The 25,174-nt window shown below is 42.2% G+C and overlaps 1 protein-coding gene across 1 annotated transcript in view; it reads right to left on the bottom strand.

Moving 5' to 3' along the window:
* Window positions 1–685: 685 nt before the first annotated feature.
* FIG4 (FIG4 phosphoinositide 5-phosphatase) overlaps window positions 686–25,174 on the bottom strand; it is a 98,463-nt gene continuing 73,974 nt past the window's right edge. Inside the window, exons 21-22 of the mRNA XM_003781817.3 lie at window positions 25,085–25,171; window positions 686–1,164 (exon numbers count right to left, since the gene is read on the bottom strand). Coding sequence (XP_003781865.2) covers window positions 987–1,164; window positions 25,085–25,171 — 265 coding nt within the window. The 3' untranslated portion in view covers window positions 686–986. The remainder of the gene's footprint in view (window positions 1,165–25,084; window positions 25,172–25,174) is intronic.

Here is a 25,174-nt window from a genome sequence, read left to right as displayed (position 1 = left end):
CAACCGTGTGCGCGTGACCAGTCCACACCTGACTGAGCACCAGATGTCAGATTACGTAAGGCAGCCACACACCAGACAAAGTTATTCAGAATAACAAGTTTTAACACTTTATTTTGATATAATTTTATACTTACACGGGAACTGTAAGAAAAGTTCAAAGAACCCCTGTTTACTCTTTACTCAGATTTACCAAACTTAATATTTTGCCCCATTTGCTTTATCATTAATTCTTTTTTCCTGAACCCCTGGAGAGCATTTTTTTTTTTTGACATTTTGTCCTTTTACCCATAAGTATTTCAGTGTTTATTTCCTAAGAACAAGGGTTTTCTAGGCAATGACATTTTTGATCAAAATATAAAGTTACCACAAAAAAAATAAGAATAAATTTTAAAATATTAAGTATAAAGAAGAATACTTTGCCTTCATTCCTCACAAGAGAGGAAATTTTTTGTCCTATGTTGCTTACTGTGATATTCCTAGGCCTTGCCATAGTGTCTGGTACACAGCAGGTGCTCAATAAGTACTTGTTAAAACAACTTCTTAATGTGGTTATGTGATACTATACTGACTACATTCTGAACAAAGGATGTCTAAACAGGGGTCCTCAAACTTTTTAAACAGGGGGCCAGTTCACTGTCCCTCAGACCGTTGGAGGGCTGGACTGCGGGCCCCAGGAGGAGTCGGCTGCTAAGCAGGACAGGCAGCGGCGGCAAAAACACCCAGCAGGCCGGATAAATGTCCTAGGTGGGCTGCATATGGTCCACAGGCCCTAGTTTGAGAATGCCCGGTCTAAAATCAAGCAAAGGCAATGACAGCCCAATACTGAGTCCCTCCTTTATTCCCTATCACTTGGGATTTGGGAGTTATGAAGAAGGAAAAGCTTCCGATGGGAAGGACTTTTGGGAAATGACCTTTTCAAGATGAGACACAACATCTTCTAACCTAACGAAACATGACTTCTTGGTCCCGGCAGGGCCGCGTCCCTCTCACAGGTAGCGGTTCCTGATGTACTCGCGGTACATGGCGGTGTCTTCTTTTCCCAGGGGCTGCATGCTACCCTGACTGGCCTGGATGTGGGCCTGGAAGATCTCTGTAGATTTCCTGTCCACTCTCGGGGGCTGAACTTCATAAATGTTGTCTTGCGAGAAAGCTGAGATGGGGGTTCTGCAACAGATGAAAGAAGACAGCTGCGTTAAAGAAAATGCAGTGAGGGGCACATGGAGCTGCTAGTCCTGACAAAGTCGAGGCTGACTCGTGACAAGCAGCCGGGAGTCCTCCCCATGCCCCTGTGTCGGGCAGGTGTCCTCTTCTGCCTGAAGGACAGAGCTGGGCCAGCACCTGCCTGGGAAGCCTCCCTGTCCCCCAGCCCCACGTACCCTCCGCTGTGCTCCCATCTGGCTCCCTCACATGACTGCAAGGAAGCTGAGATGGGCGCTGTGCAGACTTGGCTCTGTTTCCTTGGCACAAAGGAAGATTTAAAGGCGGGGATTACTGACAATTCCAACCACATGGCTGTTGAGGAGTAAATGAGTTCATGTGTAAAGTGCTCGCTTAGTGCAGTGTCTGCACACTCTGAGTGCTCAGTAAACGGGAGTGTTGTGGACAGTTACAGGTGCACAACGCCTTACCTGTAATTCTGAAATCCTAAAAGCCTGAACAGCCAAAAGGTAAATTTTCTGGCCCAACCAAGTTCATTTTATAGTACATCCTCATGAAATGACAGTAATCAGCCCAGTTCATGTGAATATTGGTGTCTCTAATTATTGTACAGGGCTCAGGTCACACTGGGGATGTCACTAAGGGATGGACCCACTTGCTATGCTGGAGCCAATCCTGATTTCTCCAACTCATCTGGCCTTAGGCTTTTGGATGAGGGATTGTAGGTCTGTAATAGGCAGCTTCCTTCCATTAAGGAGTATTTGAAAGTACCTAAGAATCTTTCTATTCAAAAATATCTCTCCATTCCCACTCCACTCAGCCTGCCATAGTCTTGAAATTTCCATCCACCCCTTGGGGAAGGCACTGACTCTAGAAAGATCTCGTCACAATGCAGCTAAGGTGTGTGACATTCTTGGCTGGGGGCAGGCCCTCGAGGGATGATTCACCTGAGTCAGGTGTGACGCAGTGTCTAAGGAGTGTGCATGCCTGGGAAGGTCAAGGTCAGGTGTGACGCAGTGTCTAAGGAGTGTGCATGCCTGGGAAGGTCAAGGTCAGGTGTGACGCAGTGTCTAAGGAGTGTGCACGCCTGGGAAGGTCAAGGCGAGGCCACCAGGGGGAGGCCGGGAAACTAAAAGACATCACCGAGGGCTTGGGGGGCAGAGTGACACTACACTTCACCACATGGCTCAGGGCTAGGCCTGTGAGGATGGGGGGTGCTCCATAACAGGGTACCCAAGATAAAGCCGAGAAAGAAAGTCTAGAGGATCTACCCTGCAGGGTTGGGACCTGAGAGGAATCAGAAGGGCACCCCGATTCCCAGCTGTCTGGATAGCTGGGACCCCGGAAGCTGTGGGAGATTCCCTGAAGTTAGAAGTAGAATTGGATCTTAGACCCAGTGGGGTCTGAACTTAAAATGTCAACATTTCACTGGATGCCAGGAGGTGTAGTGACATACACAGGAAGACATAAATTGCCAAGTAAAGCCCCCCAAAGAGCTCTATCTTCAATTAAATGAAGAATATAATTCTTATTCCCCCGAAAACGGTCAAGGTAGCTCACTAAACTTTGCCTCTATGTAGAACACAGACTGCCCTGAGATGGCTGGAGACTCTACATTAAATTACATTAGAATAACACAGAACTAGACGCAAGCAGGCCGGCCTGTCAGTAAACGAGGCTCTTCAAAGGTCAGCCATAAGGAATCTCAGCTTCTTACAGGTGACTGGGACTTTAAAGATTTTGATAGGAAAGGAGGAAGTGACATTTTAATTATGGACAGAGTATGAGGACGGCAAAACCCGTATCATGTGTGCTTCCCAAACACTTACTTATCGTCAACCTGGCAGGAAGCCATGTCAATGAGACCAACAAGAAGGGCACCAAAAAAAGGTCTGGTAAACACTGAGGCTTTTTTTGGCTAAGCACAAGCAACATCAACAACATGGAAAAATTATTTATAGCACAAAGTACACACTGTCCTTCCTAGATCTCAGAGAAATGTATGCATTTGTAAGGTTGCTGAACCTTCTTTTGTAGATTCACCATCAGGTCTACTAGATGGAAACAGTGTGGCTGTTTGTACACACCCATACGTGCTGTGTATACAGATGTGCTATCTATGTATTATTTATGCTTTATATCCACTAGTATATATGTATACCTACTCTTTAAACACATCCAAGGAAAGGGCCACATACCTATTTCCACCATCCCCACCAAGTGAGGTACATCAAAAGAGTCCATGTGAATTTTTAGAATATCCACCCTACTGTGCAGATTTTGGAACAAAAATATAGTTGATGAGCATATGAGGGCGTGGAGCCACTAAGTCTAGATAACACAATGTAACATTTACCATTACTTAGAGACGAAACATCATCCCCTTAAAATGTGACTGCTTTTATTTTACACTGTTATATAGAAAAGATCAACATGATACATAAGAGCGCCTTAGAGGCTGCTACAAGGTTGTCAGAGTTTGCAGTTGAATTGCTATTACCTCATTGTCATATGTATGTATTAACTGAATATAAAAAACTAACACTTATCCAGTATCTGTCATGGAAAAACTACTGTGCTTTTCATCTTTTTATTGTAAAGTAAAACACAGATATAAGAAACCACACAGAACATGCAGAATTATTATAAGGTAAACATCACACAGGTGAAGAAATGAATTGTGGCAGCCAACTCAGAAGTCCCTTCAAGGTACCTCATTGCATATACACCCCCTTCCCACCTCTTATAAGTGGCCATTATCCTGACTTCTACAGTAATCACTTCTTTGCACTTTTTAAAAAGGATGTTTTCGTTCAAATGTGCATCCCTAGATTCTACAGTCTCACCCCCTCAAAGAGTGCGATAATGCCTTTTAATCTACAGATTCTTTTTCTTTGCCTTACAATTTGTCTATTGAAGGATCTGGGTTGTAGAGGTGCCCTCAGTCTGGATTTTGCTGCCTACACATTCAAGATGCAGTTAAAAATGTTCCCCTGCCCTTTATATTTCTAGAAGGTCAGCCTTGGATCCAGAGGTTTGCTGAGACTCTGCTTCAATCACCTTGGCAAGACCACAGGTGAGTGTGCTGTGTCACCAGGAGGGCCAGAGGGTCTGGCTGATTAGCTCTCCCAAGGTGAACAGGTATTGAGGCCCAATGCCCAGATCCAGTAATTCCCTGGGACTGACAAATGATAACTTGACACTTTGACTTAAATCCTTTTTATGTCTTTCTTCATTCTTTTTCAACTTCAAAGTTTTGCATTTCGGCTCTTTTCGTAATAGTATGTTTCAGGTTTGAACTCTTTCATTGACTTTTCTGACAGGTTTGTCTTCTGTAGGGATGTTATTCTGCTCTGTTCTTCTTTATAACGTTATATGGGATTGGCTTTGATTCTTTTCTGTAGTTCATTATACAATATTAGTTTTCCAGAACCTTCAGGAGGAGGTGTAGTTCAGGCAACTCCCTCTTTGGCTGTTTTAGTAAAGTGTTCAGAACCCTGGCACCTTGCTTGCTGAGACTTCTCCCATGGTTATCTGAACTTTCCTTCATATTCACCGTCACTATCCTGTTCAAGTTTGAGTCCACTGTCCGCCAATTTCTCCTCAAATGGGCCCCCTTCTCATGAAGGGAGCTTTGGCCATTTGGTTTCAAAAGTTTATGCGGCCCTGTGGCCTCAGCTCCTTTCAGAACTGACCGGGAGCTTCTGTGCTCCCTGTTCCTGAATTCAGTGAGATACCTCTGAGTTTCGGCCTCGGTGCTCAGGTCAGCGCACTGAGTTCCAGTGACTGCCTGTGAGCTGGCTGGGCTTCTGTGCTCAGGCCTGTGCCACACGTCACAGTTCCCTCCAGGCCTCCTCCCGTACAAACACTAAAATGCAGATCTGTGATTGTTGGTGGCTTCCCTCCACCACCTGGTTATATTTTCAGTTTGTTAGGTAAGTTTTGTCTCTGGGTATTTGGCTTTGCCTAGTTATTCTGTTTCTGTGCGAGGATTCAGAGAATTAAAAAACAATGCTGCTGCTGTCTCCTTCCAGAACCGCTGAGTATATCTACTTTGAAAAATATGTTTTTCACCGATCACTCAAAGCCCTCAACTCTATAGACCTCTCCTCACCCGGGGCTGCTCTCAGAGATGCTCTTTTCCAGCCCCCTCCCCACCACCGAGGTAGAACCCACCCCCCACCACTGCAGAGGTGCAGGTGGGGCAGCTAGCCACCTTAGCGATGAGAGACCTAGGGGGGTGGGGTGAAATGGTAGAGCTCTTAATCTTGTCGTGTACCTGCAGGTGGCTGATCAGGTATTGCCTACAGAGCAGTGGAAGTACAAGTCTGGTTAAATGTAAAAGATGACTGCCTATCAGCTGTGCTTTTCTTGGGGCTAATGGAAGGCGGCTAGCATCCCAGTGATGCCAAGAGCTTAATGCACAAGGGAGTCTTCCACATGGTGACCTAAGGACCTTACCCCCTACCTGGGCAGGCTGACTGCACCATCTTGCCTGCTTGGATTGGATCACTGCTCAGGATAAACAGCCATTATATGTTTCCTGTACTCTTCCTTCCTGAGGGAGAGTGACCACCGGATGTTGGGAGCAGACAGCCTTCTGTTACAAGAAGCTGCATCTGAACCTGATGACAAGAGGGACACATACTCAAGGATCCTGGATGTTGAGTGGGATGTAGTGACTCACGGCGGAAGGAGTGGGTTGTATATGTAGACGAAGAGTGTGCCTGGACAGCGGGGTGGCCAGAGGGCAGGCTGCGACCCACGGCTGGGATTACACTCCTTAAGGGCCACGTGTCCCCCCCTTCCAGTGTGCAGAGGGGGAGAAGCACAATCCAATATCCAGACTCTCTTGAAATTTGGCTTCTAAATATGATTCAGGTTCTACCTGCCACCGTACTCACATGGTGCTTTGATACGGAACTGAGTCGTGTGGAAAGAAGCTGCTGTAGTAGGGGATCCGTTTCGCAGCTGTGATGAAGGTAACAGTGTCAAGTTGGTCACTGTATTGGTGGCCTTTTGAATATATTAGTCCCCCCCATCTGTGGGGGATACATTCCAACACCCCCAGTGGATGCTGGAAAGCATGCCTAGTACCAAATCCTATACACACAGTTTTCTTCCTATACGTCCGTACCTATGATAAAGTTCAATTTATATCTTAGGCACCATAAGAAATAACAATAACTACTAATAAAGTAGAACAATTATGATGATATACTATAATAAAAGTCACATGAATGTGATCCCTCTTAAACTGTCTTACTGCCCTCGCCTCAAGTAATTAAAACCACGGGTCAGGGGGTACTGGAGAGCTGAGTGGCTGGTTCTGGAGCCAGCAGCCGCCGCGATGCTTCCTGACGAAGGCAGACGAGGCAGCTGCTCTGCTGGGTTGCCATATGGTTCTGGGAGTCATTCTTGGAAGCATGGACTCCTGTCTGGTTCCTCAGCCCTCCAGTGATTCCGAAAGCCACCCCAAATCCTGTAATAAATCACTTTCTGTTTAATCTCCCTCGTGCAGCTCATCTCTCCATAAGTGAACCCTGACCAACACAGTGGCCAACAGGTAACGCACCAGCCCAGGCCCCTGTTCCTAGAAGGTTCTGGCAGGGAGAGGGAGCCGCTGGGCAGAGGTCGGTTTCTCCTCATGCAGAGAGAAGGCACTGTCCGTTATGGGCACATATGGGGAAGGCAGTGGTTGGTAATTTCACGTTTTAGACATAAGCCATTTATTTTTTTTTATTGGTAGACTGATACTTTTTTTACACACTCTCTGAGAACTATAAAGTAAAATGGCATCTGTGTTTTTAAAAGCACTTTTGGGGTTAGAGAAATAAAGCATGATGATTTTCTTGACCTAAAACAGGTAAAATGCTTCTAATTTAGGATGCAATTTATAAACAGTATGGTTTCCTTCTATTTGGAGGACATACTGAAAACCTTGCTGTAGACAGAAAAGCAGTTTTCTCTCCTTCAGCTGTGTTTATTATTACAAACACCAGAAGAGGTAGCACTATTCGGCTGCTCCATGTGTAGGCCCTCACTCCATCATTTCAACCATTGCTTAATGAGAGCACTTGGCTTGGAGCCCCAGGCTACAGCGACTGGTTACCCTGTGCAGCACGGGGTCTGTTCTGAGAGGGCTTTTCTGCCAAGTCAGGGCAGGTGGCACATTAAGCACGTGGCAGCTGTTCTCCAAGGGCAAAGAATGGACTGCTCCTCCAGAGCCATCCTTCCTCCCTGCCTGCGTGCAGGGCCAGAAACTCCCTCAGGGCGACTGGTCAGCTGTCACATTCACACAGTGACCCAGGGGAGCCATCAGTCCCTCCGATCCTCACATTTCCTGGAGTAGACCAGGAGGGGTCTGGCACTCCTGGACACACAAAGCAGTGGGTTGTGGCAATGGCCACGTGTCTCCTCTCCCGTGTGGAGGGAATGACACGCTCTTTGCATTCTTTGTTCCCATTGCGTCCCACTCATTTATAAAGAGCTACTGTTGAGTTTGTCATGTCACATCACAGCTCCCGTAATCACCATCTTTTCTCTAATAAACTTTTTATCTTAGAACCACTTCAGACTTACAGGGTTATTACCTATAGAGTTCTCACATATGCCACACCTGACTTCTTGTGTAACTAACACCTTCCATCAATGTGTGGTTTCGCCATGAACCAGCTGGTGCTGATACATCATCACTGGCTGAAGTCCACCCTTGGTTTTTACCTGGCATCCCTTTCTGCCCCAGGATCCCACCCAGGATATGTCACCTTTCACCACCACGCCTACTTGGGCTTCTCTCCGTGGTGACAGTTTCTGATTTGTTTTTGATGACCGTACAGACTGGAGGCGTGCTTACCCTCCATCATTTCAGAGTTTTCCTTCACTTTACTAAGAATCAGAGAAAACTGTCTTTTGGAAGAAGTCACTAGTAGGGTCACGAGCCTTCCAAACAACACTGGGCTGTCCTGAGGCTTCCGAGAGTCACTCATGTGGCTTCAACTCTGTCACTGGTAGTCTGTGACAGGATGGCAGCCACTCTGCTAGTAGACGTGCAGATGGCTACGCCTATCAAGACCCAATGGAGCTCCCCCCACCTGGCTGCTCCTGACCCTCCGGTGGAGAATTTTAGAACAGATTTCCAGGCTTTACCCCTGGTGTACTAGATCTGAATGTCTAGCAACAGGGCCTTGAATTCTATACTTTTTTATCCTTTAACAAAATAGTGCTGATTAGGTTTTTAATACTGAAAAGTAAAAAAAAAAAAAAAAAAGGCCAATACTCCATTAGTATCCTTAATATAAATAGAAGTGTAAGTATAGAAAACGTAAGGAGTAACCAAAAGTTTGAAATGAAAATTGAGAGCTCCCTGCTCATCTCTTCTGCCGTTTTCTAAGGAAACTTTAGTTGGTCCCTGTTTGATTGTCATTTGCTTCTTGTTTGCCTCGGGATTTCTCTTTTAACAAGCTTCCCAAGATATTTCAGAATAACCAGAAATTTGGAACCCACTACTATGAAAGAAATGAAAAATTCAGTGTGGGGGAGCAGCACGTCCCTTTTAGTGCTGACATCCCTTACAAAAGCAGAACGCCCTGCTCTTCCCCTTCTCCTCCAGAACAAGTCAGCTATAGGCCATTAGGTGGGTAGATATCTACCCGGAGGGGGGTGCTGGAGTTCAAGTGGCATGAGGAGCACATCTGTATTAGGGGGATCCCAAGGGAGTAACCAGAGCCCAGGCAGAGTAAGGAGGGATCCCTACAGCAGACAGATTCAGTGTGGGGAGTTAAGCCTGAATGGGGTGAGGAGGGGTCCACGTGTAAGGGCAACCTGAAGAGGAGCGTTAGAGGCTGTGCAGGGAGGGGCAGGTGCGGGAGTCCATGCAGCCGGGTGGCTTGGGCTGCAGGGATGGGGCGGGCACTCCTGCAGGTGGGTGTTTCCACAATGGGAGTCTAGCGTCAATGGAAGGGGTCCATGTGGTAGAAGGGGTGAATGCGGAGGAGATGGGGAATTGGTTACATATGGGAATAATAACTAAATAAATACAAAGGGGAACAAGAGCCACGTTTCTCACTGTTGGAGAAGGCAGTCACTAACGTGGAAAGAGAGAAGGATAAAATAAAATTAACCCCGATACCTCATAGTGAGAGATAGCACAATGAAATTACAAATTCAAATATATTCAGCTGTATTTTATTTATATTTATTAATGTATTAAATATATGTTTATATTGTATATATATAAAATAGATGTGTATGTATATATGCCTTTACATATACTTACAGACACATTTATACATGTGTATTTCTGTATATGCAAATGTGTGTATGTTTTCTGAGTGGGCCTGAAGGCAGTTACCCTCCAATGGCAACATTTACAGCTAGGAAGCTAGATCTTGGCTTTAACACCATTACCCACTAAAAAGAATCAAGAATCCTTGGAGAAATAACTGATTTCAGGGTTGCGCTAGGCAAAGAACATGATGAGCCTAGAACATCTTGTGCCAGAAATTAAGGAAGTGCTCAAACAACAATGAGGACATGTCCAACGGACAAGAGTTGGGCTAAAGGGTTCTGGTGAAATCTGTGACAATTTGAGCTATAAAATAAATAATGTCAGTTATAGATCAAATCCCCCTGAATAAATGGGAAATCAAGATCTCATATTGAGAAAAATAAATCAATGAAACATTCAAAAGTTTGATGAAGAAAAGATCTTTACATAGTTTCAAAGTAACTTTCATAAAATAGTCATTTATTTAAAAAAAAAAAAAAGAACAACTTTACAGTTGAAAAGCACAAAAGACACCACTTTAATCAGAAATCAAAACAAACAGCATCAATAATGGGATGAATTGAAATTATGCCCCCAAATGGTGCAATGAAAAGAACCTCCCCACTTCCGTGATGGTCCTGCCTGTATTCATTACATACTTTAAGTTAGGTTGACAGCAACCTTGTGAGAGAACTTTGAACCAGAACCACCACACGAAGCCACTGCCAGATTCCTGAGCCCCGGAAACTGTGACACAATAATATTTTCTGTCTTAAGGAACATAATCAGGAAATTAACAATACATTGCAACTGTCTAATCCTCAGAACCGGTTCAAGTTTTTGTAAATTGTTTCAAAAAGCCCTAAATTGCAAAAGAATCCAGCATAGCATCTCGTGGTGCATTTAGCTGCCATGTCTCTCTAGTTTCCTTCATTCAGGAACAGTCTCCCACTCTCCCTTGATTTTCATGACCTTAACACTCAGAAGAATACAGACCAATTATGTTGTAGAATGGGCATTGATTTGGGTTTGTCATGATTATCCTCAGGTTGTGAATCAGAGTATGACAGTGTGGTAGCCAGCCTTTAGATTGGGCCCATCTCCTGTTACTCATACCCTGATGTAATTTCCTCCCACGTGGAACCACAGCTGATCTCTGTGACCGAGAGCATGCAGCAGAAGTGATGGGTTATAGCGTCTATCGGATTTCTCCATAGCCAACAGCCAGGGAGAAATTGAAACCTGTCACCAAGTGGTAAGCTTGGCAGTGGATTCTCTAGGCCTGTGTTAGCCTTGAGTTGCAATGCATTGATGTTAATTTCCTGATTTTTGTAAAATATTCTTATATATAATAACCACAAAAGTGGTAGGGAGAAGATACCAGGTCTGAAATTTACTCTCAAATGATTTGGTGGGGAGAGATATTCTCTGCTCTGTAACTGCAACTTTTAGATAAGTTTAAGATTAGTTTCAATTAAATGCATATAAATTAAAAAGACCAGTGAGAGAACATTTAAGTTATCTAAATTAAACACTAAGTTTGGGTTATAGGAAACTGCTGTTTTTGCAAGTCAAAAATATGTGAATATTGGTAACTTCATATAGTTCCATTTGATAAAAAACATTTCCAACAAACTAATCAACATCAGAGATAATGAAATTCAGGATTTCAATAAAAATGCAAAACAATTTACAGTGCCCTTTCGAAGACCTGCCCTGCGATTACTCACTCACTGTCTGTCTCCCTGCAGACTGCTTGCCATGCACACAGAGTTTGTGCCACACGGACTCCTACCTTAGAAACATCCCTTCCTGGAGCTCATAATCCCCTCCAGATACAGTCCTATTTCTCTTCACCCCGTTATAGCCACGTGTTTGGAAAGAATGGTTTTTACTCACATGTCCTCTTCCCATTTTTTCCAAATATACTCCAAGTGGGCTCACAAGGCTACCAGCCATAGAAGCTTTCTCATCAGGGTCATCGATAACCTTCCCATGGCCGAAATCAACACTCATTTTCTGTATTCGCCACTGCCACTGCCCACACTTTCCTTCTTGAGTTACGTTCTTCTCTTGGCTCCCATGAAGCCACACTTTTCTTGAGTTTCCTTCTCTTTCCCTCTTTGCTTGCATCCTTGTCTGCTACAGTTTGTCTTCCAGAAAGCACCCGTAGTCATTTTAGAGATGTAAATCAGAGCACGCCACTCCTGACTTACAGCACTCCAGCTGTTCCTCACTGGATGGTTCTGGAGCGACAGCTAAGCTCCCGGGAGAGGTCCTCTGGGATGGGGTCCCTCCTTAGCCCTTCCTGCACCCATAGCACATTCTCCTCTGCTGCTCGCCCAGCCTTCTGTTTGCTTCTCCGACAGGTCAAGTTTGTTCCCGCCCTGGTCCCACTGCCCTGAACACTCCTCCCCACAGGCTTCTCCTGGCAGACTCTGCCTCCTCATTCAAGCCTCAGCAGAAACATTAACTCCTCTCGGAGAGATAATCCCTAAAAACCTAACCTAAGACCACTCCTGACCCTTACCTACCCCAAACACTCTCTCCCATTCCCCTGGGGTGTTCTTCAGGGCATTTATCTTCATAGGAAATGGCTGTACTTAGGTCAGTGCCTGTCTGCCCACACCAGAACAGGCGCGCCGGGGAGCCTGTCAGCCTTGCTCTGTATGGCACCCCCCCCCCCCCGTGTCCACAACAGGGCTGAGAAAGAGCAGGTGAACAAAGTGAATTGCCTACTTTCTGTTTCAGGCTGTTAATGACTCCAGCTATTACATACGACTCCGGCTGTGATAGTAATTATAGAATCTTGGAAATGACCTTCACTCCAAATCACCTTGTGCAACATTAGGCCGCATGAAGAAACTCCACAACCCTGCTGGGGGAAGGTTAGCCAGCCTCTGTCTGCGTGAGTACGCTCCATAATGGAAGAACCCATCATGACTTTCAGTAATGGAACATTTGTTTACATGTCATTGTTCACAGCTCTAATTGTAAGAAAGATCCTCTCTTTAGCAATCCTAAATCTTCCTCCATATGTTCTATTTAGTGGTCCCTACAGCAACTCAAAAAGCCCTGATTCACCTGACAGTGATCCAAATATGACTTGAGAGAATGATCAGCTGACTCCTCATGAAAAATTAACCAACACTGTGCCTGAGAAAGGTCTGCAAAATGTTAGCAGTTGGGCTTAAAGACATAAAACCTTTCTAAGCATCTTATCTGCAAACTACAGCATAAGAGTGTCCTTGGATATTCAAAAAATACGGACTCATCTCTCACAGCTGGCTTTCTGGTCCCTAAACAGCCTGCTTCTCTGCATCGGCCCCTTTCTGCTACCGAGTGAACTTGAACAATCGCAGACAGCCAGGCCTACAGGCGTCTTTCCTGAGACAAAGACTTATCTTTGCCTGTGTTTTCATTTCTGAGTAAATTTTACATTTTATAAGATGAGAGAAAATTCTTGTGATGTAACTGTTTGCTAATGAGCTTTGTGGCAAGGGCTCCTTACCAAGGGCATGAAACAATTTATTCCACGAGTATTCTACCAGCTCTCAGGTAGTTTGGATCTCACAGCCCTCTGGGCTTTCAATGTGTGTGCAGAAACACATCTGTCATAGTTAATAGGCAGCATTTTAGTGCCAATGTGTATCCTTTGCTGTGACTTACACAATAGATTAAGCACTGTAGTGTTATTTATATACAGAATGCTTAGTCTCCTGTGAGTGGATAAATGAACCAATGAACCAGCAGAATGAGTGCTCTTATCCACGCACTAAACTGCTTTACAGATAAGGGAGCCATGGCCCAGACAGACAAGGACTCAGCTCATCAGCACCAGACACGGGACCAGAGCCCAGGGTTCCTTATTCTCGGGCCTTGAATTCTTTCCATAGATTCACGTGAAAAAATGAATTTCTTAATAAATGAATTTCTAGTTAAGTGGGTTAAGTACAGAGGATTTTTAAAATGTTGCCTTTACTAAGTCATTGTGGTTGACGTCCCCATATCCATGTACCCTAAATGATTATTCTAGGCTAGTCACAGAAAGACTACGGCCGGTGGCAATAGCACACTTAGGGTTGGCATATGACGCCATCCTGGCCATTAAGGACATGAGGAGAAGTCTGCTGAGCAGGTTTGGGTACTCCCCGCTCCTGAAGAGGAGACACAGAGACAGCACTGCCCTTATCCCTGGCCACTGCTGTGTCTGGTTATGGCCCCTGGACCTCTGGCAGCCATCTTGCTCCTGCTCTGTGGGTGAGGCTGCCCTGAGGGTGGAAGAGCAGAGAGATGGGGAAAACCTGGATACATCACGGTCACATGAAGCTCCTGACTGAACCAACTCTGCAGCCTGCCCTATCTGTAAGCTTTCAGTGATGTAATACGACACATTATCTTATTGTTTAACCAAGGTGAGTTGGATGTTTTGTTATTTGGAACTAAAAGTCTTATGAGACATTCAGATCTTTGAGTTACAGAAACATTCAAAAAGAGAACACTTGCTTCCTTAATTCTTTAAATAATAATAAGCCATAGAAAATAAATATTTCCTCGGCTGGTCAGGGAAATCATCTTGTTGGCAAACAGCATGGCAAGCTATAATGTAATCATGCTCTCGGTCACCTCTGGGCTACATACTGACCTTAGTGGTCAAATACTCTATACTGACAAGCTGTCAAACTCTTTAATCTCAGGATCCCTTCACACTCTTAGAAACATTACTGAGACCGCTCCCATAAGCTTTGGTTTATATGGGTTATATCTATTTATATTTACCATCTGAGAAATTAAAACAGAAATTTAAAAAAATTTACAAAAGTAACAAGTTCAGTAAATGTTAATTAACATAAATAATATTTTAATAGAAAAACGATACTTTCCCAAACAAAAATAATGGGTGGCAGAAGAGGCAAAATCTTACATATTTGCGAATCTTTTCTCCATCTGGCTGGAGAGAGGACGGCTGGCGTCTGGTGCGGGGTCTGCTCTAACGTGTCGCTTTGGTGGAACCGTATGAAGCAAAGATGACTTCATAGAGGCATGGAGTTAGAAAAGGAAGGAGTATTTTAACGGCTTTCCAAATAACCGTGGATATTTTTCTTTGATACTACAACAAAATCTGATAAGTTTCCTAAAGTTACAAGGCAGAACTGAAACCACATCAGTGAACTTTTCACACTCTTTTGTCTTGAAATCCATTGGTTTGATATTTTACACTTCAAATGGATTTTTTTAGCCATGGCAACACATTTCATTATACAATATCAAAAAATTGTATTAGTTAAGATCACTGCTGATCTCATATTAAAAAAAAAAACTTTTAAGTATTGCTTAAAATTTGTGCAGTAGGCACAATTTCCCAAAATTCTGATTTTTCACTCGAAACATCAAATTTTATCATTGGTAACCAATACTGTTGATTATTTTCACGGAAGTGATAGGTTTGCTTTGTTTATTTTTTGAGAAAATGTCTGCCGAATACCCCAGCCTGAAGGACCATACTTCTGTCAGTCATTATTTTAACTGATGTTCCGTGAAGCAACTCACAACTTAGAGAACCACACGGGGCCTTTTCTTCAACAGCCACAGTACTTAGACATGCAACAGAGGTGTTTTTTGTATATTTCCCATTTTTTCACCAAGAATACACAAAAGACATGCATTCAAGCGTTGACAATAATTTTTTTTTTGCAGTTTTTGGCCAGGGCTGGGTTTGAACCCTCCACCTATGGCATATGGGGCCGGTGCCCTACTCCTTTGAGCTACAAGTGCCACCCGATAATAATTTTTTTTTTTTTTTTACTGCTTTGTCAAGATTGAATTAAGGACACATAATTGGCATTTTCTTCTTTTATTTCTCCTCTCTCTCCTTTTCTCCTTGCCCCCCTCCCCTTTGGTGTGAATGTGTAACAAGTGAAAAAAATAGTGATCACCAATGCAGTTTGGTGCCACTGCCTTTCAGACCCTCTGAGAGGGTCTTGGAGGCCCCAGACGTCTACAGGTCACATTCTGAGGATGGCTGCTTTACGCTTTGTATCTTTTCCTTCCCTTCCTTAGGTAACAAGCTGCTATCCATGCTTTCTGCGAGAGCTCCCTCATTTTCAGCTGCACACAACAGATCCGTGGGTCAGGTAAATTCCAGCTGCCTAGCTCAGGTAATTGTGTTATTGAACTCTGAGTTTGAGTTCCAAAGAAATGAAATTGAGTCCCCAGTTTTGCACTTAAAAATTATGTAACTCTGAATGATTTACTGATCCTCTCTCCAGACCTTCTTTTTTTATAAAATCAGAGGCTGGAATCTAATGATCACTAAATGTCTTTCAGTTTTTAAATTTCATGGTCCTAATATGCTACACACACACATACACACACATACACACACCCCCTTCTATCTCTAGAAGTCATTATAGACAGGCTAATTAATTGCCTCATTATGAAACTATTGGGAAATATATTCAAGGTTTCAGATGTTAAAAGAAAAGGGATAAAAGGAAACGATAAACTTAAATAAACAATAAACAAAATTTAATTATATCACCTACCTGATTTATAAACAAAACAGTAACTGATTGTGTTACAGCATGACAAAATCTAAGAGAGTAGGCTCGGCGCCTATAGCTCAACCGGCTAAGGTGCCAGCCACGTACACCTAAGGTGGTGGGTTTGAATCCCCAGCCCGGACCCGCCAAACAACAATGATGGCTGCAACCAAAAAATAGCTGGGCGTTGTGGCGGGCGCCTGTGGTCCCAGCTACTTGGGAGGCGGAGGCAGGAGACTCGCTTGAGCCCAGGAGTTGGAGGTTGCTGTGAGCTGTAATGCCACGGCACTCTACCCAGGGGGACAGCTTGAGGCTCTGTCTCAAAAAAAAAAAAAAAAAAAAAAATCTAAGAGAGTAGTAACACCTACTTTGATAAAACTGTTCTAACAAGTGAAAGCAAAAACTTTGGGACTACAGGAAAAATAATAAACAGAATAGAGCATGCAAAATGAAATTATTGGTCTAAGAAGCTTCTAATACAATTTTACTTAAAGTTGCCCAAAAAAGATACCTAAAATTGCATTTTTGCTCTTTTCCTATCTGTTAAACAATTACTGATGCTTCTGAGACTATCAGAACATTTTTTCTAGCTCTATTCCATTATCAAAAATAAATGTATTTGAGCATACTAACTCTACTTAATTTACCATTCTATTTGCAAACCACATGATAAAGTAGCTATCAACTATCTTTTGAAATAAGCCTAAAAGAGATTTATTTTCAAAGAAATATTACTCTGATGTACAATACTTAAAAAGCATCATTTGATTTCATTTTGGCATATTTAACATAATTATAAGAGTAAAACAAGATAAAGTAAAGATCATCTCAATCCCTTTTTTCTCCTGGAGAAGGACAGGATCAATTTTATTTGGGATTTAATTAGTATTTTGGTGACATCACACATACAGAATAGAAATTGTGGCCCTTCAGTAATGGATATAAACTGTCTCATAAGAGTGTTTTTGCAAGCTAATGGAAAGTGGGTTAGAGAAGGTGGATTTTTAACAATATAAACACTTCTACTCTTTCCAACTGAGATCAAACCACAATAGTTTTTTTAAATTATAAGCTTTTAAGAATAAGTTAAATATAAAAACAAAGTAAATCTTCTTTCAGAGCTCCCTATATTTGTAAACAACAAGCAATGCAAATCAGGAAATCTGGTTCTTTTCTAGGCATGCTGACCAAGGGATTTTGAGAGCTGATTATACGTAAGGGGAAATTTTCTCATCAAGAGCTTCAGAAATTTGGTAGCAGCAAGGAATTAAAAATCAGAAAATCTGGCCAGTTGCAGAGGCTCACGCCTGCACTCCTAGCACTCTGGGAGACCAAGGCAGAACAATCCCTACAGCTCAGGAGTCCAAGACCAGTCTGAGCAAGAACAAGACCCCATCTCTACTAAAAGTAGAAAAAATAAACCAGGCATTGTGGCGGGTTCCTGTAGTGCCAGCTACTTAGGAGGCTGAGGCAGAAGGATCGCTTGAACCCAAAGTTTGAGGTTGTTGTGAGCTAGGCTGCTGCCAAGGCACTCTAGCCTGGGCCAACAGAATGAGACTCTGTCTCAAAAATAAAGAAAAAATCATAGTCCATTTTAGCCTGTCCTACTTGCATAATGTGTAAGTTAGACAATAAAGAAAACAACATATTGTTTGTCAACTGAGAAAATCAAGAGATGCCTGATAAGAACTCGGAGCTGCTACATATTAAACTGAAAATAAACCAATAAAGCATTGCAAAATAAAAACTTAACAAACATTTATCATTTGTCTTGCCATCTGTTTTAACTTCTTAACCCTGGCTTTCCCCCTCACTTATAATTACTGCATAATGTCCCTAAAAGAGGGACATTTTTACCTAAAAGAGGTAAAAATATTGAATGCCAAATTTTACTCATTCATACTTTATTTAATGCTTTTTGAGTACCTGGTATCCTGCCAGGGACTAGGTATAAAAAGACAGATGAGCCCTGGCCCCAAGTAATTCATTCATATAGTCTTTTTACATTAATTTTAGATTTAAAATACCACATAGTGGGTTCCATTTATCAAGGACTTTTTGTTCCTATAAAATTGGAAGGAGGCAGAAGGAGGTTAAATTATGAAAATATAATGCAATTGATTTCCTGGGCATGCCATTAAAACATTTAACACAGAAAATTGCTTGTTTAATACTAAAAGATCTGTTTGTAAATTTTACACACAACTAGGACTTAATGGGGCTTATACTTTTTAAAAATCATGTGTGAAAGCCCCAAGGGGTTCTGAGTGACATCTAGGACAGCATAGCTATATTTAAATATAAAATTGAAATGTGTTTTCTTGTATTTCAGCCAGAAATGTATTGAAAGACTTCCAGCATTCGCTCAGAGAAGACAAGGAGTATAAATACATCCTACCTGGACACACATCTTCATTATGCAAAAGAAGGGCTGTCAGGAAGCCACAGTGTCACAGCACAAGGCTCGGTAATCACTTCGCTGGCCCCGAATCATCCCACCCACCTTCCGCACACAAAAATGATGGCAATTTGGTAAACTAACAAAATAACAAAAGGTTAAACCATTGCAAAATGTAGTTCTTGTGTACAAAGCAATGAGAGCTAATGAGTAATACCCTTTGCGTGGCTGTATCAGATATCCAAATCTGCTTTCTCAGAATTAACCTGCATGATCATGTACAAAATAAATGTTTGGGGATAGAGATGTATTTTAAAACTGTAATAAATTCATCATCTCTACTGCTATTGAAGGATTTTTTTTTCCTTTAATTTGACATGGATCCCAGAAAATTTAAATCTGTGTGACTGTACCCCTTTCAAGAAAGTTTAATTTACTTCTTTTTATATCAAGAGCAGAAAAAACTTAAATTATCGAATCTCTCTAATCTAAAACCTCTTGAGCCACAGATACATCATCTTGGATGTCCTGTTAGTGTCTGGAACTCACCACCTTAGCCCTGAAACTTGCATCTATTGTGTATTTGCTATCCTGGTAACTAACCACTATAGCTAGTCAACCCACCTATAAAGCCCTTGGCCTCTCACACATCCTGAAACCTCATCTAGTACTAAGCTATGAGAAGCCTTACATATTCCATCTTTAAAAAATAATCCCCTTCTCTATTTCCACTGCCAATAGCTGATTCCAATCATTTTCTTGTTCTGATGTTTCCAACAGATATGCTGCTTATCGCCCTGCCTCTAATCCATTTGCCATGCTATTTTCTAGAGCGACCTTTCCAAAATGCAAATATAAACCTACCACTCCCCTGATTAAAACACAGCTTTTAGGATAAGGGTCATACTCTCTCACTTGGCATCTCGTCCTGATCTGTTTCTCCCTGTGTCTCTCACTTCCTCAGTGACTGTCCTATTGCATTAGATACACAGCATTGCTTAGGGGTCTCCCTCCAAAAGTGGTGCATCGGACATAGGCTCGCGACCACACGGCTGTGTTAAAGGGGTACACCTACTTACGCTCTCACATGAACCCAAGAAAATTTTCATAAAGGGAATGCTTTGGACTCACCAGAATAAAGGCACAGGCAATATGCTAAATTTTTATTTTTTTGCAATACATTAAATTTTAAAAAATTACAGTCATTTTAGATACCTTAAATCCATAACATGATTACCTACAATTAAATTTCATTTATTATTTCCTATATGCTAAAAAACCTTTCAGGATAGCCTTCTGCAAAACTTTAACAAGTTCACTTTTTCCAATAAATTCAATTTGTTTAACAACAGCAGACACTATTGCAGATAATACTCAAATGAAGTGGCATCTACTTTTCTCGACTGGTCCTTCCTTAACCTATTTGTCTGATGGCTTTGTCATTTTGACTTTCAGCTGTAGCTTCCTGCCACCTCCTTCCCTCACATGCTTATCCCAGCTCCCAATTTGCTGGAAGTAACGGGAGGATGTTTTCCAATGCCTTTATTTCATCCACTACAGATACACCATAGGAATTCTCATCTGTTCCTTCTTCTCCTTTTCTAATTGTCCCCAACAGGAATCACTACACATATTTTCATGCATTCAATAAACATTTAGTAAGCTCCCAGATGCATGGAACAGAGATTAAGTTTTTTAATTCATGTGGTTCCAAAAGAGGTACATTCATATACACCCAAACTGCAACTATGACCCACAGTAAGAAATGCACGTTGAATGGTAAACCAGTCCACATATATACACATACTTCAGTTCTGCATAGAAATACAAGTTTTGTAAGACAGGATTTATCCTTAGGATGTGCTATGCACATTTATGTTGTATTCAGTTCAGTTCTGTTTACTCTCACTGGGTATACCTGCTCCATGACCCACACATTTTTGAGATTGCAATCTGAAAAAACGATGCCCTAGCATACATAAAGATGACCTGTGTTTGAGCGTAATTACTGTATTTAAAAGAAAAGAAAAGCTATAATGACCTGGAGAGGATGGAGAGGGGACGGTGAAAGAGAAAGAGAGAAAGTGAGAGGAAGGTAAAAACAAAAGAAATGGAAAAAGGGGGCATAGAAAGAGGCAAATAGAAATAGAAAAGGTATACAGAAAAAGTCAAAAATAAGAGAGAGAAAAGTAAATGCCGATATGAAAGAGGAAGCAAGTCTGTCTTGGTAACTTCTGGGGTGAAAGAAGAGGTCACATCCCAGTTTCCTTGGGCTGTGGAACTGTTATCACCTATTATCTCCTGCCTGTGGAGGGAATTAGCTGATTAATCATTGATCACTGCCTCCACCTGCTCTAATCCTCAAACCTTTAAGGACTGCACTCCAGGTGTTCAGAAAAGATAACAAGGAGGTAGAAATACTCTGTGCCTGCAGCACAGAGACCAGAGCCTTATCTACAGAGGACTAGATGAAACCAACTGGGGCTGCGGGGGCCTTGGCCCAGGTGGTAACTTGTATATGGGGAACACATTATTGAAAATTACATCATGGAAACTAAATGAAGTTGAGTTAGTCACAGCCATTTTGTTGGGCTCAAGTCATCAGTTGAAGAAGCGCTCTAAGTAACTTGTAAGAGCGGGCTGTGATTTGTGGAATTCTTCCCTTGCAGAAGCCCACACGGACATGCATTCACTTCGTGGTCAGTAAATACCACTTCTCATGAGAGCTAGTTAGGGAACAAATACGACCATCGGTTCCTAAACCAGTAAGCACTCTTATTTACCTTGCATTACATTTTGGCTTATCTTGTGCTGGAAGAATCCTGAATTATTTATTACTATTTATATTTATTATTATTTATAAAAACTCTGTATTATATTTTGAACCATTTGTTAGAAGTAATTTTTAAAGAGTGAGACTCTTTATTCCTGGAATAAGTGAGCCACAGAATAGCAGGCACTAATGATATGTGCGCTTGTATCTTTTTAATCTACCACTGATCGGCCTTTGCTGCTTAGTTAACAACTCCCAGAGAACTGGTAGGAGTGTAAAATGAGAACATGTTAGTCTTGCACAAATACAGTGACTCACTAGTTGGCTCCACAGCACCGGGCCCACTGGGCACAGCAAGTCCTGCCACTCTGGTCCTTCTCACTGGGCATTTAGTCACAGAGGCAGTGGAAGCAGAATAAAGGGGAAAAATGCTAAAAGTTTAAGTGTGCTTACTTTTTTTTTTTCCTTTCAGAAGAAAGTAGACAAACAAAGAAACAGGAGGGGGCAGAGGCTTATGAGAAAAAAAACAGAACAGGGGAAGCACTCAAAAGCATTCAAGGATGAGTGAGCAAGCCACTGGGAAGGTGGCTGAAAACCAGTGGGCACCAGAGCCTTCTAGGGATGTGCAGGGGGCTTCACACACACTCTGACCGTAACAGGGGGCTGGGTGAGGGGTGAGATTCAGATATTTCAATGACTATTTACTGAGCACTCAACTTAAGGTTCTGTTCTGGGGACACAAAAATGGGTTGCTCTCTAGACCATACAACATGCAGGACTGTAATAACCCTGAGTATCAGCAATACTGTTCCACTCTGGTGATGGTCAGCCAGGCAACCTCTACACCATGTTACCAAATCAGTCAAGTGAAGTATGCTTGCCCAAGAAATTTAAGTATGTCTATATTAGGGACAATATGCTGGATACTGGAGAAAGAATACAGGTATATTCTCTTTAAATATTAAAAAAAAAATTAGTATCAAGAGCAGACATATTATGTCTACACACAGACGTGACTACAGATCCAGGTCAGAGGAGCAATGGCAGGTCTGTTAATGCAAATAACCCACTATGTGTACCCCAGGAGTTAGAAAAGCAGCTGGTAGCACTAGGCATTCATAGCTGAGTGAAGGAGATCATAGGCTCTGGAGTCAAGCTTGCCTGGGTATGAATCCTGATCCTCCCGGTTGCTCACTGTTTGGCCTCAGGCAAGGTGCATAACTTCTCTGAGCTTCAGTTTCCCAATTGGTAAAATGGAAGTGATAAGATCTAGTTCATAAGGTCATTGTGGGAACTGAGTTAATATAGGTTAAGGTACACAGAGTGGTACCCATCCCACATGGAGCTTTTGGTTAATGCTGGCTGATGTCAGTTCTCCCGATCACCACCCACACACTCGGGGAGTGGTCTGAAGCACAGGGAGGTACTTGTATTTTACGTGCAGGTAAAATAAGACTTGGGTCCTTGGACTGACAGCACACACATTGACTAGTTTGGGCTTTAGCATCCATTTCTAGGCAATGTCCTGCACGGCCTTGGGTGAAAGCATCCAGATTTCTATACTCCCATATCAGGAGTCCCCATTCCACTGGCTTCAGGCCAGCTATTTACTATCAATATTTTTTTACATTTGGTATCATAAATACCTTGTATTTAGAAAAGAGAAATTGGTTTGCTTCGTGATTTCAAGAAAAACTGGTAATAAAATGAACTATCCAGAGATGAGCAGATACATATGTATATGAACTTAGAATGATTTTTAAATATACTATAAGCTAAAACATAACACGAGGAGAATTTCGAGAATCTCATATAAACCTAATTTCTCTTGGTTTTGGCATAGCTTAAAAGGCTAAAAATGAATAGTTGACATTTTAAGAACCTGGTTGCAGAGTTTCAATTTAAAGCATACACATACCTCCCCTACCCCCAAATAAAACACCAAAAACACTCTTGGGCCGTTGCCATGGCAACACAAAGCAGCGCCTGCCCAGCTCTTTGTTGTTTTGCTGAAGATGCTGTGCAAAACCCTTATGATAGATTCTTCACTAATTAAGTGGAAAAGGTTAAAAAATTCTAGATCTATGAGATTTTCATTTGTGCCAGGACTAAGAAAAGAAAATATTAAATATTTTAAGAAAAAGAATGTGAAAGTGATAACTGTAAGAAGCCAATTTACATCAGAGTAGAAACCATGTTGAAGAAAACAGGGACGCGGTTCTGTTTTATATGCTATATTCATTTCCTCCTCTCCTCATGAGCCGTACCACACGGTTTTAATACGAGAATCAATCTGTATAAACAATTTGGTCAACAAAGTCTCTTATTTTACTAACACAGTTAAAGAATTTCCTTCTTTGGCCACATGTATCTCAATTTATTTGGGAACCCCAAAATGATCTTTAAATTAATAGGAGTATATATGCCAGAAAAGAGAGACAAAAAGAAAAAAGAAGTGATAGGGGAAAAAGAGAAGGAATAAACAGCCATGTGGAGGTTGTGATAAAATCCTGTCTGGTTTTCCTTCCATTACTCTGATTAGCCATCTCTGTTTACACTGCAGGTTTTCTCTCCCTCTCTGCCCTGGCTGTTAGATACTCTCACTCTAGTCTCTCATTTGGGGCAATCTCCACCCTACCTAGTGGCTTTAATTATCACTCACAACTATTTCCTTCCCCAGCCCAGGCTCTCTTCTGAGTTCCTCCACTTTATGCTACTTTAAAGCCAAATTGGATCCTCTTGCAGCTCTCCTTACCTCCGTAAATGGCAGCTTTGAATGGTCCTAACATTGACAGACCGAATAGCTACCTGCTAAATAAGTGAATGAATGAATCAATCAGTCGAACCTGTTACACAAATCAAAAAACCTAAGGATGATCTTTGATGACACCTTTTTCCTCCCCATCCATAAATCAGGATCCACGTTCTGCCCATTTCATCTCCTAAATAGTTCCCAGAGCCACCCCATTCTCAAAATCCTCACAGCCATTTACTCTCTAAGGCTTTTGCCGGGATTACTGTAACAGCCTCTGAACCAGTAATCAGAAACATGCAGATGTAGGACACAGAAGTTAGGCAATCACTACCTATTAAATACATAATTCATTAACCAAACTGGCAAAAAGCTGGTCTAAGCAAAGGAAAGAAAAATTTGCTAAATGTCAACTACATGCCAGCTACTGATCTAGATGCCTCACATCCACTACCTCATTCAATTTCAACAGTGACCCGTTATAGAAGAAACTCAACTGCACACAGGCATCAGGGAATCCTCTTAGTCCCAAGAAGCAGAGAATAATGATAAATATGAAGATGATGATGATGGTGATGATCACAACTTCCTGTGAATGTAGTTGAGACACTGTTCTAAGCACTTTATATGCATCATTTCATTTACGTCTCCTCACCTTCCTACGAAGTAGCTGATTTTGTTATTCCCTTTTGCAGATGAGAAAACTGAGCCACACAGCACTTAATTTGCTCAAGGTAAAAAACCAGGATGCTTTCAACATAGTTCAAAGAACACAACATCTTTTAACTTATAGCAAGTTATCAGAACTGATGACATATAGCTAGAAGAGACAAATCCATCCATGCCCTCAAAAGTCTTGCCTTGAACTTAAGGAGCCTGCCTCCAGGGGCAGAACAGTTTCATCATCCCACCTCTCCCCAGTGGAGGGCAGAGTTCTCAAGAAAGCCTCCACGGACTCTGATTCCACCTCCAAAGGGTGCATTTCAAGTGCTATCAAGGCTGTCCATCTCTTCCTCATTCCCCAGAGACCTGGTTTTCCTTGAGTAAGGTATAGGAGGAGATCCTTTAGTGTTTATACTAATTTGGTGACAAGACAGTATTTTTCTTAAAATGCCTTCTAATAAAAGCTCTATGAATGACATCATTACGAAGATTTCCTTAAGGGCCTGCCACACTACAATTTATAACTTACAATTTTATAACTCCATCCGAGCACCTGGAACAGAGTTGCTGGCTGCTCCGGTCTTGTTTATGCTGACTCTGCCCCAGCTGAACAAACCTA

The sequence above is a fragment of the Otolemur garnettii genome, unplaced genomic scaffold, assembly GCF_000181295.1.
Source record: "Otolemur garnettii isolate 467f Iridium unplaced genomic scaffold, OtoGar3 scaffold00002, whole genome shotgun sequence".
In the NCBI taxonomy this organism is placed as follows: domain Eukaryota; kingdom Metazoa; phylum Chordata; class Mammalia; order Primates; family Galagidae; genus Otolemur; species Otolemur garnettii.
The sequence above is the reverse complement of the archived record's forward strand: the minus strand, read 5'-3'. Positions and strand labels throughout refer to the sequence as shown.